The sequence below is a fragment of the Sus scrofa genome, chromosome 6 (assembly GCF_054392235.1).
Source record: "Sus scrofa isolate SSC_HxYL_T2T_F1_AM1 chromosome 6, Sscrofa_HxYL_maternal_Yorkshire_Landrace_v2.0, whole genome shotgun sequence".
Taxonomy (NCBI): Eukaryota; Metazoa; Chordata; class Mammalia; order Artiodactyla; family Suidae; genus Sus; species Sus scrofa.
Window position 1 is genome coordinate 12,261,475 of NC_139388.1, and position 15,167 is coordinate 12,276,641.

Below are 15,167 nucleotides of genomic sequence, written 5' to 3' on the forward strand. Positions count from 1 at the left end.
AACCTAAGCTTTAATGTTTTTTTCAATACCCACACAAGCCCTGCTTTTTTGACAAATTTAGCCTATGGTGACTGCCACATTTTGTCAATTTCCAAAGCTCTATGAGTCTGCACCACACACTTGTGGGCTCCTCTGAGTCCGTCTTTTGTTTGTTCTGATGCACTTTATCTTTTCAACAACATTGACACGACCTCTTTCAATACAAAATTTCATACATTAGATACAGATTACGAGATTAATGTATTCAGATCTATTCATTCCTTGATGTAATTTTCACTGATTCACTCAACAAGTCATGTGTCACACTGGATGCTGGATGCTAGAAATACAAAGATGAGGAAGATAAACCATCTCCCATTAAAAAAAAAGTTCAAAATTGTATAGGAGAGAGAGAAATAGAGCTTGCTATTTCTCAGTACATAAACTGATATAAATGTGCTGAAAGGAGTTGATGGATGCAGGAAGGGGTCACTTCTAGTTGCTGTGATCATAAAAGTATCCAACAAGAAAGTGCATTTCATTTATGGGTTCATTCCCTCATTCCCTCATTCATTCATTCACCAAACATTTAGTGTTTGCCTGCAACATACATGGTACTCTTAAAATTGGGGATGAACCATTGGTAGGCAGAGCCTCTATTTCCAGGGTGCTCACTCACACTCAAGAGGGGAAGACAATGATTAAAACAACAAATTATAGCATGGCCTAAAAAATAGTATTACCTTGACAGGTAATTGTCACAGATGCCTGTGAAGATCTGTCTTCACATTGATTGGTTTGGATTATTTAAGGGTATTATTCACATCATTATTGCACCTGAGCACCTCCCTTCTAATAAGTAAGCAAAAAAGGCAACTACCACTGTCTAGGTTTGGCTTTACTCAACCTTTATTCATTAAAAAAAGTCATTTTCGTGGATAATCTATCATTTTAAAAAATGTCAGAAATATACACCTTACTTCAACATAGCTAAATATTAGCATGAACCGGCCACTACCTCTCTAGCTTAAAATTCATTCTCATTTAGAGAAAAGAGTAAAAGATCATCCAAACACCTAGTTAAAATAAATACCTCATTAAGCTTTCACTGCTATGGGTTTCTAACTAGTGTTTATTTTATCCCTAGTTTGAATAGTTTTCATGGAATTAATTCAACCACAACATCCAATTTTTCTTGCTGTTATATAGAACTTCAACTTGCTTTGGATTTTAAGGCAGCTTTTCCTAAAAATGCATATAGAAAACTTCTTCCAGCCTGGCTATTGTTCTCTCTGGAGAAAGAGAAGGGCCACGTCTTCTCAATTTAATTGACATCGATAAACACACACACTGAATGGCCACCGAGTGCTTTAGAGATGCAAAGGTGAGTAAACCACAGTCCATTTCTTCAATGGGTTTATAATGTATCATGGAGCTCTAGGAAGTTTCAAAAGAAGCCACTGACTGATCAAAGAAAATTATCATTATGTGCCCAAATAGGCTTCCAAATTATCTGTGTGCTAAGAAGGATGCTTCATTAAGTTACTCATTTTCTCTGGTTCCAGCAGCTCAGTCAGAGGAAAATTAAAAAAAAAAAAAAAGTTCTTTGATGACAGTATGTTTTTCCTGGCCCACATAAGATCCAAACCAATACTTTTCTACACTTAAAAAAAAAAAAAAAAAAAAAGAATACTTTCTTCACCACCCAGAAAACTTCCTTTAGCTTCCCTCTTCCTTCAGGTGTTTATTTAGGATAATCAACTGATCATCAACTACAAATTCCACCTACTTTATTACAAACTGCCTCCTTGTCAGTCTTCCTTATAGGAGCTGTGCCCCTGTGCACAAAAAAAACAGCATAATCCACACTTACAGACTTGAAAAGACCAAAGAATGCTTTAGATATAAATAATATATATATGTGTGTGTGTATCATATATAAATATTCCAAATATTGTATAGAATAGCTCCATATACTAGAGAGAGAGATTAGTTCATAAATCTCAGACTCATCAAAAAGAATAAATTATTTTCACCAACTATAACTAAAGACAACACAACACTACTATGTTATTGACTGAAGAAAAAAAAAAACAATTTCATCCAGGTTTGGTTAATTTCATATACTTCCACACTATTTAGTGCACTAATAAGTTTTTTTTTTCCAGTTTCTGAGAACTCCGAAATCAGTTTACCTTTAGTATTTTTATAAATGGTACCGTAAGATGTATTAAAAAATGAATATTCACACAATTTCTCTTGAAAAATGTTTTCTACGTGACCCTAAGGATTCTGTTTCCAAACTTGGTTTAAGAGATTCGTCAAGAGTAAGCAGGGATGACTGCCCTGCTTTCTTGGAGAGACCGTGTATCTGTTAAAGAAACGTACCCAGATACTGTCCTCTTGCCGATACTGCTTCCAGTTCCTGCCACTGTCACTGAACATCAGCAGATAGCTGGTCACCCAGTTGGAGCTCCCATATCCCCCTTGGGTGGCCACAGAGGTGATCTCCATTCTCTCTCCAAGGTCAATCTGCAACCACTGGTATTTGTTTGACACAAGTGGAGACCAGCCACCAGCTCCTTTTATGAGAAGAGAAATAGGAGAAATTGGCAAAGAAGAATTTGTTAAAAAAAAAAAAAAAAATCTGTTCGTGAACTAGAAACATCAGTAAGACTATATTCCTCTATGGAACTTAAAGTCAAATTTCCAAAAGACGAAACGTCCCATAACGGTAGGAAAACACAGAGAAACAAAAATGTAATATAAATGGGTGGATCTTATGTTAGTTATATTCATTTCTAGGTGTTACAACCTTCTGACACTGGGAGGGTTGATTCAATGAGATTAAACTCACTGAATGTTTACGGTGTTTAATTCAACAGGCAGACATTCATGTCAACACTTGGAAGTGGCATGTTCACTGCCCAAATGCATGACTGCATAATGATTTGGCCTTCCAACCCTGTGCCCAGGACTTGATCTACTGTCACACCACAATAGAACTAGAAAACTACCTCTCATGTCTGATTGTGTTAGGACTCCTTAGAGAAACTGGTACAGCATTAAGCCTGGGAATATGAGGATGGTCAAGGAATAATTCCCACCTTCACTGTGGTCTTAGAGGAGGAACAGATCATGAAAAGCACATTTGACACACGACATGAAAAATGTTAATGGTGAGGCAGATGCGAGGGACAGTAACACAGTAAATGACAGAGAGTACTATCCAGTGGTACCAGGCTTGTAAGTGTGTATGAGAGATGATTAAATTTTCAGGGATTTTGCAAAATGATTGTTAAACATAGCCATCTTTGCAACTGGCCGTGGTGGGGACATTTAAATTGGCAAACTCTACAAATCAGAACCACTTGGGAGTCTGTTCACAGCCATTTCACCGGCACATCACTGGTTGCATCCTACCTGGGAAGGGAGCTGAGGGGTCAGAGGACAGGGACTGGGAGAGTCACAGAAAAGATCAGAGAGTAAGTTGTGTTTGAGCACTCAGAAGTGAAAAATAGAAGTCTGCTCTATATTCAAGGAACTGCAGGTAGAGCAGAATTTATCATGCTTTCTTTTATCCAATGCACACAAGAAAATTATAGATGTGACTACCTACTGTATGTTTTGTTAAGATGTTTCAGTCTTCCTGTTTACTAGAATAATGCTTTCTTTGGGGAATTTATTATTTTAAGTAATATTGACACTGCTGACTCAGCAAGTAATACATAATCACTGTAAAAGTCATGAAATAGGGTTTAACCATTCTTGAACCCATGATTATCCAGTAAATTATCTAGTATTCCATATCTATTAAAATGCAATATCTGTTAATAACATACCCAAAGAGAACACAAGTGCCTGTTTTCCTTTCCCCATTCTTTTGCCATCCACCTTGAGGCTCTCATAATAAATCCTGACATTTTAGCCAGAGATCACCATTAATCATACACAGTTTTTATTCAAGCATTATTCTTGACATCTGTGCCCTGTGTTATAATCCTTGAATCAGTCCCTATGACAAAGAGATGACCAATAAATGTTTGCTATTATGATACAGCGCACAACATTGTGAGACCTAAAAAGACACATCTGTGTTAAAAACTGCTTTAATAAGATTTAAAAATCCTTTTGATGGCAGATACCACACAGTGACACTCTGAGAGACGAAAAGCGGAACTCTGTGTTACTGAGAGCTTCAAAGAAGAGATGACTGAGAATTGGTGGATGGCATTAAGATGGCATAACACAAGGACTGGAGCTCACCTCTCATGAAAACAGCAAAATTACAACCAAATGCTGGACAACCTTCAACCAAATGGACTGGAAACTTTAAAAAAGATATCCCACTCCAGAAGACAAAGAGGAGGTCACATCAAGAGGTAGGAGGGGCAACTATGTGATCTAAGCAACCCCATACCTGACAGATGGGAAGCCCACAGACTGGAAAGTTAACTGTATCACAGAAAATCACCTACAGGAGTGAGAGTTCTAAGCCCCACATCAGGTCCCCATGCCTGGGGACCTGGCATTGGGAGAAAGCGCCCCCAGTGCAGCTGGCATTAAAGGCCAAGGGGGCTTGTGCATGGGAGCTCCATGGGATTGGGGGAAAGGGATACCCATTCTTGAAAGGCACACACAGGCTTTTGTGTGTGCTGGGTCCCAGGGCAAAGCAGAGGATCCGTGGGAATCTGGGTCAGACCTGACTGCAGTTCTTGAAAGATCTCCTGGGAAAACAGGGGGTGAATGTGTCTTTTGTGGGGGAAGGACATTGGAAGCAAAGCTCTCAGGAATATTCATCAGACTGTGTTCCTCTGGAGGTGGTCATTTTGGGAAAGTCTAGCCCCACCCATCAGTGCTGAGAAGCCCCAGGCCAAACAACAATCCAGGTGGGATCACAGCCCCACCCATCAGTAAACAGGTACCTAAAGACCCCCCAGGCAGACAGCCACCTCTAATCTCATCCAGAAACAAAGTCCCACACTCCAGAGGACAGGAATCAGCCCCACCTACCAGTGAGCAGTCCCTCCCCCATCAGGAAGCCTACAGCAAGCCCCTGTACCAACTTCAGCTACAAGGGAGGCAGAAACCAGAAGTAGCAGAGGCTACAACTCTACAAAAAGACTACAAAAAGGAGACCACACCAAAAACCTACAAAAATGAAAAGGCAGAGAACTATAACTCAGATGAGAGAGAAAGAAAAAAACACAGAAAAATAAGCTAAGTGATCTGGAGATTATCAGACTTTAGACTGTTGATGCTGAAGATGATGCAAGACATTGGAAATAAACTGGAGGCAAAAATGGATAATTTACAGGAAACACTGAGCAAGGAAATATGAGATATAAAACTTAAGCAAGGAGAGATGCAAACTACAATAACTCAAATGAAAAATTCATTAGAAGAAGCCAACAGCAGAATACAGGAGGCAGAAGAACAAATAAGCAAGGTGGAGGACAGATTAGTGGAACTCACTGATGCAGAACAGAAAAGAGAAAAAAAATTGAAAACAAATGAAGAGAATCTCAGAGAACTCTGGGACAACATTAAATGCACCAACATTCATATTATAGGGGTTCCAGAAGGAGAAGAGAGAGAGAAAGGGACAGAAAAAAGTATTCGAAGAGATAATAGCCGAAAGCTTCCCTAACATGGGAAAGGAGCCACTCACTCAAATTCAGGAAGAAAAACAAGTACCATATAAAATAAACCCAAGGAGGAACACCCCAAGACACATATTAATCAAACTGACTAAAATTAAAGACAAAGAGAAAATATTAAAAGCAGCTAGGAAAAAGAAACACATGGCACACAAGGGAACCCCAATAAGGTTATCGGCAGATTTTTCAGCAGAAACTCTGCAGGTCAGAAGGAGTAGCACGATATACTTAACATGATGGAAGGAAAAAGCCCCCAACCAAGATTATTTTATCTAGCAAGGCCCTCATTCAGATTTGAAGGAGAAAGCAAAAGCTTTATCGATAAGCAAAAGCTAAGAGAATTCAGACCAGCTTTACAACAAATAATAAAGGAACCTCTCCAGGCAGAAAAGAAAAGGCCACAACTAGAAACAAAAATACCACAAATGACAAGGCTCACTAGTAAAGGCATATATACAGTAAAGATAGGAAATCATCCACACAAAAATATGCTACCAAAATCAGAAATTGTGAGAAGAGCGTACAAATGCAGGACACTGGAGATACATTTGCAAATAAGAGACCAACAACTTAAAACAATCTTGTGTGTATATAAATATATATATATATATATATATACATATAGACTCCTATATCAAAAATTCAGGGCAACAGCAAACCAAAAATCTACAATTGATACACATACAAAGAAGAAAAATCAACTCAAATACAACACTAAAGATAGTCATCAAACCACAAGAGGAAAGAATAATAGAAGAAGGGAAGAAAAAGAGCAACAAAAACAAATCCAAAACAGTTAATAAAATGACTATAAGAACACACATATCAATAATTACCTTAAATGTAAATGGACTAAACCCCCCAACCAAAAGACATAGACTGGCTGAATGGATACAAAAATAAGATCCATATATATGCTGTCTTCAAGAGACCCACTTCATTTCTAGGAACACAAATTGAAAATGAGAGGATGGAAGAAAATATTCCATGCAAACAGGAATCAAAAGAAAGCTGGAGTAGCAATACTCATATCAGACAAAATAGACCTTAAAACAAAAAATATAAGAGACAAAAAGGACATTACATAATGATCAAAGGATCAATCTAAGAAGAAGATACAGCAATTGTAAATATATATGTGCCCAACATAGGAGCATCTCAATATATGAAGCAACTGCTGACAGCCTTAAAAGGAGAAATTGACAATAACAAAGTAATAGTGGGGGACTTTAACACTCCACCTACAGCAATAGACAGACCATCCAGACAGTAAATCAATAAGGAAACACAAGCTTTAAATGATGCATTAGACCAGACAGACTTAATAGATATTTATAGGACATTCCATCCAAAAGCAGCAGGATGCGCATTTTTCTCAAGTGCACACAGAACATTCTCTAGGACTGATCACTTTCTGGGCCACAAATCAAGCTTTGGTAACTTTAAGAAAATTGAAATCATATCAAGCATCTGTTCCAACCACAAGGCTATATGATGGGAAATCAACAACAAGAAAAAATCTGCAAAAAACACTAACATGTGGAGACTAAATAACATGCTACTAAACACCCAATGGATCACTGAAGAAATCAAAGAAGAAATTAAAAAAAAAATACCTAGAAGAAAATGACAGCAAAGATACAACAATCCAAAGCCTATGGGATGCAGCAAAAGCAGTTCTAAGAGGGAAATTTATAGCAATACAAGCCTACCTCAGGAAACAAGAAAAAGCTCAAATAAACAAGCTAACTTTACATCTGAAGCAGCTAGAGAGAGAAGAACAGACAAGATCTAAAGAAATCATAAAGATCAGAGCAGAAATCAATGAAACAGAAATCAAGAAAACAAAAGTTCAATGAAATGAAATACTAGTTCTTTGAAAAGATCAACAAAATTGATAAACCCTTAGCCAGACTTATCAAGAAAAAGAGAGAGAGGACTCAAATCAATAAAATCAGAAATGAAAAAGGAGAAGTTACGACAGACATTATAGAAATACAAAGGATCATGAGACTACTACATGCAACTATATGCCAATAAAATGGAAAACCCAGAAGAAATGGACAAATTCTTAGAAAAGTACAATCTTCCAAGACTAAACCAGGAGGAAATAGAACAGATGAATGGACCAATCACAAGTACTGAAATTGAAACTGTGATTTAAAAACTTCCATCAAACAAAAATCCAGGACAAGATGGCTTCAAACATTTATAGATGGTCTATCAAACCTTTAGAGAAAAACTAATACAGATCCTGAAACTATTCCAAAAAATTTCAGAGGAAGGAACACTCCCAAACTCATTCTATGAGGCCACTATCATCCTGATACCAAAACCAGACAAAGATACCACAAAAAAAGAAAATTACAGGCCAATTTCACTGATGAACATAGATACAAAAAACCTCAACAAAATACCAGCAAACTGCATCCAACAATACATCTAAAGGATTGTACATCATGATCAAGTGGGATTTATCCCAGGGATGCAAGTATTCTTCAATATCTGCAAATCAATCAGGGTGATACACCAGACAAGCTGAAGAATGAAAACCACATGATATTCTCAATAGATGCGGGAAAAGCCTTTGACAAAATCCAACACACATTTCTGATTAAAAAAAAAAAAAAAAAAAAAAAAAACTTCAGAAAGTGGGCATAGAAAGTACCTACCTCAACATAATAAAGGCTATATATGAAAATCCCAGTTAACATCACTCTCAATGGTGAAAAGCTGAAAAAAAATTCCCACTGAGATCCAGAACAAGACAAGGATGTCTGCTCTCACCACTACTATTCAACATAGTTTTAGAAGTCCTAGCCACAGTAATAAAACAAGTAAAAGAAATAAAAGGAATCCAAATTGGAAAGGAAAAAGTAAAACTATCATTATTTGCAGATGACATGATACTATACCTAGAAAATCCTAAAGACACCACCAGAAAACTGTTAGAGCTCATCAATGAATTTGGCAAAGTCACAGGAAACAAAATTAATTCACAGAAATTGACTGCATTTCTATACACTAACAATGCAAGTTCAGAAAGAGAATTAGGGAAACAATTCCATTTATCATTGCATCAAAAAGAATAAAATACTTAGGAATAAACCAACCTAAAGAGGCAAAAGACCTGTACCCTGAAAACTATAAGACACTGATGAAAGAAACCAAATATGACACAAACAGATGGAAAGACATACCATGCTCTTGGTTTGGAAGAATCAGTATCATAAAAACGACTATACTACCCAAGGCAATCTACAGATTCAATGCAATCCCTATCAAATTACCAAGGACATTTTTCACAGAACTCGAACAAAATATTTTAAAGTTAGTTTGGAAGCCCAAAAGACCCATAATAGCCAAAGACATCCTGAAAAAGAGAAATAGAGCTGGAGGGATCAGACTACCTGGCTTCAGACTATACTACAAAGCTACAGTCATCAAAACCATATGGTACTGACACAAAGATAGAAACATAGATCAGTGGAACAGGATAGAAAGCCCAGAATTAAACCCATGCACCTACAGCCAACTAATCTAAGACAAAGGAGACAAGAATATACAATGGAAAAAAGACAGCCTGTTCAATCAGTGGTGCTGGGAAAACTGGACAGCCACAAGTAAAAGAATGAAATTAGAACACTTCCTAACGCCATACACAAAAATAAACTCAAAATGGATTAAAGAACTAGATAAAAGACCAGATACTCTAAAACTCTTAGAGGAAAACATAGGCCAAACACTCTCCAACATAAACCACATCAATATCTTCTCAGATCCACCTCCTAGAGTTATGACAATAAAAACAAAAACAAACAAATGGATTTAATTAAACTTAAAAGTTTCTGCACAGAAAAGGAAACCCTAAACAAGACAAAAAGACAACCCACAGAAGGGGAGACGATATTTGCAAATGAAGTGACTGACAAGAGATTAATCTCCAAAATTTATAAACACCTCCCATAGCTCCACACCAAAAAAAACCAAACAACCCCATCCAAAAATGGGCAGAAGAGCTAAACAGACGATTCTCCAAAGAAGACAAATGGATGGCCAAAAAGCACATGAAAAGATGTTCAACATCACTCATTATTAGAGAAATGCAAATCAAAACCTCTCTGAGGTACCACCTTACACCAGCCAGAATGGCCATCATCAAAAAGTCTACAAACAATAAATGCTAGAGAGGGTGTGGAGAAAAGAGAACCCTCATACACTGTCGGTGGGAATGTAAATTGGTGCAATCATTGTGGAAAACAGTATGGAGATTCCTCAGAAAACTAAAAATAGAATTACCATCTGATTCAGTAATTCCACTCCTGGGCATCTATCCAAAGAAAACCATGACTTGAAAAGATACGCATACTCCAATGTTCATTGCAGCACTATATACAATAGCCAAGACATGGAAACCTAAATGTCAGTTGACAGAGGAGTGGATAAAGAAGGTGTGGTGCATATACACAATGGAATATTACTCAGCCATTAAAAGGAAAGAAATAATGGCATTTGCAGCAACATGGATGGACCTAGAAATGATCATGCTAAGTGAAGTCAGTCAGATGGTGAGATATCAACATCAAATGCTATCAATTACATAGGGATTCTCCAGAAAGGACATAATGAACTTCTTTACAGAACAGATACTGACTCACAGACTTTAAAAAACTTACGATTTCCAAATAAGACAGGTTGGGAGGTTGGGGGATGTGCTGGGGGGTTTGGGGTGGAAATGGTATAAAATTGGGTTGTGATGATCGTTGTACAACTATAAATGTAATTGAGTAATTTTTAAAAAATGTTATAAAAAAAGCTGTAATTAGTGAAACACTGAAAAAAAAAAAAAAAAAAGAAGAAGAAGAAGAAACTGCCAGGGCAGGGCCATAGAGGGAAATGCACCTACAGAAAGGAGAACAAGTTGGAGCTGCAGGAGTTAGCTTATGTATGGCTTTTAGCAAGGTTTTGTGCACTTCTTGTAGACTGGCTAATTTGAAGGGGCTCCAGGGAATAGGGCAACTGCCCAGGGGTCTGAACCTGGCTCTGGGGTGATTAGGATGGACATACAGTGGTCACAGCGGGTATGAGCCCAATAAAGGAAGTGGTCAGGTTTGGACATAAGCAGCTGTTCAATGAGGAGAATTGACCAGCTTCTAGTCAGGGCCTCAAACTGAGTCGACAGGATTTTTTTTTTTTTTTTTTTTTTTTTGTCTTTTTAGGGCCGCACCCACAGCATATGGAGGTTCCCAGGCTAGAGGTTGAATCAGAGCTATAGCTGCTGGCCCACACCACAGCCACAGCATGCCAGATCCAAACCGCATCAGCAACCTACACCACAGCTCATGGCAACGTCGAATCCTTAACCCACTGAGCGAGGTCAGAGATTGAACCCGCAACCTCATGGTTCTTGGTCGGATTTGTTCCTGCTTCGCCACAACAAGAACTCCACCCTGTGCAATTTTGATTGATGTGTTTAGACTTAATTTTCTCTATATTTGCCCTTGAAGAACCTGTGATTTTGGCCAGTAACCTGGATGAGTGGGGTTCTCTTGGTCCCCAATACCAGCTACCACGTTTAGGATAGAGTGGAAAATTCCCGCATTTTAAGTAAGAGGGCTTGATGGGTAGGCGTTGGCCCTGACTGCATTGTGGGTGGCACTGTCATTAATCTGGCAGGGCTTTGCTGTCCACAAAGGACAAACTTGTGCAGCCTAGTATCCACAGGGAAGAGAACTTACTTTGAATGGTCTGAGGAACACCTTAAACAGCACCCTGCCGGAAAGAGCTCGGGAGTTCTTGAACCCTCCGTGGGAACCGCCCCCACAGCATTATTTGAATATCAAAGCCGAGACTTCCTCCATATTTCATTTCTCAGGATGTATAAAACTGCATCCAACTTTTCCACTTTTTGTACCATGGTATGACAATAGCTACTGAGCAAGTGAGTATTCTGTGTCAGGCACTCTGTGAAGACCCTGGTATTTAATCGCCAAAGCAACATATGGGGTCATACCCAGAGGGTCTGAACACCTTACCCTGGTCTGCAGAGCAGCAAGAGGCACAGTGCTCTTAACGAGGATACTAAGTGCCTCCCGTTTTGTTGTGATACATAAAAGGGAATCAGCAGTTCCCAATGGATGTAGAGAAGACAGTGGCAATGGAAGTTGGAAAATCTGGCTACCAGGCAGTAGGGTCAACTTTCCTCCCTAGAGTTAACAAAAGACCATGACTTTGATGAGAGTGGTGAATGGATAAACCCTTCTCTCTACTGTCCAGTCTAATTTTACCATTCTGCCTCAGGGGCCATCACAAGTTTGGGAGTTGCAAGTCTTTTGGGGTCTCTGTTAACCAAGCCTCCTTGGTCCATCTGCAGTATAGGTGCAGATATGCCACAGCTGCATATCTCTGTGCGTTTTTATCATTTCATTTTTTACGTAGAAAAATTAGGAAAGAATGAACGAAGTGTCCCTAGCCAGCCATCATCTTTGCCTGAAATTTCTGTTTGGAATTTATCTGTATCAATTTATACCTTCGAGAAAATACAGATTATTTTGCTTCTTGCACCTTCTAATTACTTTTATTTTTTTTCACTTTTTATTTTTTTTTTTATGGCCGCATCCGCTGCAAATGGAAATTCCCGAGCCAGAGACTGAATCTGAGCTGGGATCTATACCACAGCTGTGGCAACACCGGATCCTTTAACCCAAGGGGCTGGGATAAGGATCAGACCCCAAACCTCCATGGTGACCCAGGCGGCTGCTGTCAGATTTTTAACCCACTGTGCCACAGCAGGAACTCCTCTAGTTACTTGCAGTGGTCTAAAGTCAGTAATGAAGATATATTTTTAATGCAAAATTGCCTATTTCTCTGGCATTTTGACACTCCCTTATAGACCAATATTTAAAACGTGAACACACGAGAGAAGCACTTTAAAAAGAAAAAGAATCAGTGTGATTCTAGCGAGTCAAAATTGGATCATCAATTCTCATCAGGAGCAAGAGGAACCTTCACTGACCGCTCCCTCTTCCCAGCATCACTCACCGTTACAGCTGCACTAACCGACTTGAAACATTCACAGTTAATTGACCTTGAACATTTCAATTTCTCACCTGTGGCGAAATGGTACTACTGATATGCTAATCAAGCGGCATCATTAACGAGGTACACCAATAAAGTAATGGAAATTCAGATGCTCCCAGGCTTCACCAAGTTAATTCAGCAGGATAATTCGGCCACAGGGAGTCCAGAGATTCCTTCTGGGTTTTTAAGTGTGTGACTCTGCAGACACACGCAGGCTAAGTGTGTGATGGAGTGCTATGCTTCTTCTGATTTTAAAACAAATGTTGAATAGTAACATGGAAGATGCAAGATATAGATACATGGCTATGGATACAGAACTTGGCACACTTTGGTAGTGCCAGCCTGTAATGACAGGTAGGGACAATAGTGATATGAAATGAAAACACAACTGCAGCTGTGGTTAAGCGACATCAGGCATATGGCCACCGCCAAAACCCCAAGCCTTCTGGAGACATACTATTGTCATATTTACTTTCTGAATGCAGAAAACATTGGCTAAGTCAGCAAATGGTTAACTCTGAATTACTATAAAATACAATGAATTCTTTCTTTTATTTATTAATTAAACCTTTCAGCTTCTAGTCAAGTATGATTTATCCTTAACGATGCTTTCTGTATGCCAATATATTCGATATCACGGTAGACCAATGCGAGACCAACAAATGTCTTTCCATAACCCCATCTATTCCATGGTTCCTGACACTTAATCCATAAAACAAAAATAAGAGTCCTGTCCCTCTGTTCATTTTTTTTGCCCATATCACAGCCTTCCCGTATCTCTCCCTCCTTTTTCTCCTGCTGTGGCCTCACTACTGAGATTTGGCATAAGAAAATGTGATGCATTTATTCAAACATTTCTTGCATCTTCATATCACAGCCTGAAAACTCACTCTTAACCCCCTCTCCCACTGATGAAACTTTTACCTTGTGTATTGCTATGAGATTTAAATTTTAAAAGCATAAGTGCATACTGATTTCTCTCCTACACAGCAAGCATGTGAGTATATAGGGTAGTTGCTACTTTTTAAATTCTAAAACAACTGCTATTGCTATTGACTCCACAGTAAAATTGAGTTTTTAAAAAATTTAGTTACCGAAGGACCATAGGACGTAGAGTTTCATATCTATTGCCTACCACTCAGATATCAGGTTTCTAAGGAACTGGTTTCTATAACACATGCCACTATGAACTGTTAGGAAAGAAAAGTAAACTAAAAATTATCTAGTACCTCTTGTATGCTAAGTACTCTACCAGAAATTTTATGTACTCTATCAAACTTAATTATTAAAGTTGTCTGGTGAGATGAAATGTATTTTAACATCTCTTCTTTTCAAATAAAGCTTTAAAGAAAAGAGATTTACAGAAGCTAAGAAAAATTTCTCAATAGTATGCAAATTATTTTTAGTACAGATGAGAACTTATTTTTAAATGCTTTTAATCTGTTAGGATCTCATTTGGGAGAGGGGGCCTGTACGTGGATGTTCCCAGGCCAGTGGTCAAACCCACACCACAGCAGTGACCCAGGCCACTGCAGTGATACCACACCAGATCCTTAAAACCCTGTGCCACAAGAGAACTCCAGGATTTCATTTTTAAAACTGCCTCCCTTTTCACTCTTTATTCTTGAGATAATTATACAACTATCATTGCTCCAGAGTGATATATCCCAAAAATGTATTCAAATACTATATTCAGTGTTATTTAAATATAAATAGCTAGCTGGCTGAATTATATTTAAAACCCCAATATCCCATCCACCAGGCAGCACCAAAATTTAGTTCTGGACATGGAGGCACATCTTATAATTTCATGGCAATGAAAGAAAAATTGAAGAAAAAATACTCTTGGTTGGAGCCTTAAAATACAGAAAAGAAGCACTTCTATCCCTGACTAATATTAAAAGTGGCATGACTGCCACTCTTAGGGGTCAGGAGTGAAGGTGATATGTCATAGGGTGTTCCAACTTTGCAAAGCTTGGAACAACAGAAAAAAGGGGAGCTCTGTTTCCTTCTCAAGATTGAAAGCACAGAAGGACACATGCTCAAGGACACAAAACACAAGTGAACACAGTTGAATGACAGTCTGAGCCACCATTCGGGCATCTACAGTTCTAGAAAATAATTGGCTTAATTAAAATTGTCATAGGGAAGTTTCTCTCTACGATAATTACTTTTTTCACACGTGATTTCATCGAGATTCCCCCCAAAGTTTAAGTCCACCTGGATCATTCTGATCTTGACACTGAATTACAATAATGTAAAGAAACAGAAAGAACATAGAGCCAGGATCGGTCTGACGCTCTTAAATGGTCTGCAGTGTCCTGGGGCCACCACTTAGAACCTTATCAAGCTTCGTGTTTTTGCCCGTGTAGTTGTTTTTGCCGAAATGAAACATGACTCTCTCAGTGCTCCGTGCCTGGCTCGTCCTTGCTCATGTGCGCTCCTGCG

The 15,167-nt window shown here is 38.5% G+C and overlaps 1 protein-coding gene across 5 annotated transcripts in view; it reads right to left on the reverse strand.

Annotated features, from left to right (window-relative positions):
• CNTNAP4 (contactin associated protein family member 4) overlaps positions 1-15,167 on the reverse strand; it is a 278,799-nt gene that overhangs the window by 188,107 nt on the left and 75,525 nt on the right. For 3 of the 5 annotated variants that reach the window (XR_014805402.1, XM_021097087.2, XM_021097085.2), the window contains exon 3: positions 2,368-2,561. The exons of the other annotated variants lie outside the window; for them this stretch is intronic. Coding sequence is in view for 1 of the 3 variants with exons in the window: in XM_021097085.2 (XP_020952744.2) it covers positions 2,368-2,561 (194 nt within the window). In the remaining 2 variants the exon portion in view is untranslated. The remainder of the gene's footprint in view (positions 1-2,367; positions 2,562-15,167) is intronic. 5 annotated transcript variants of the gene reach the window in all.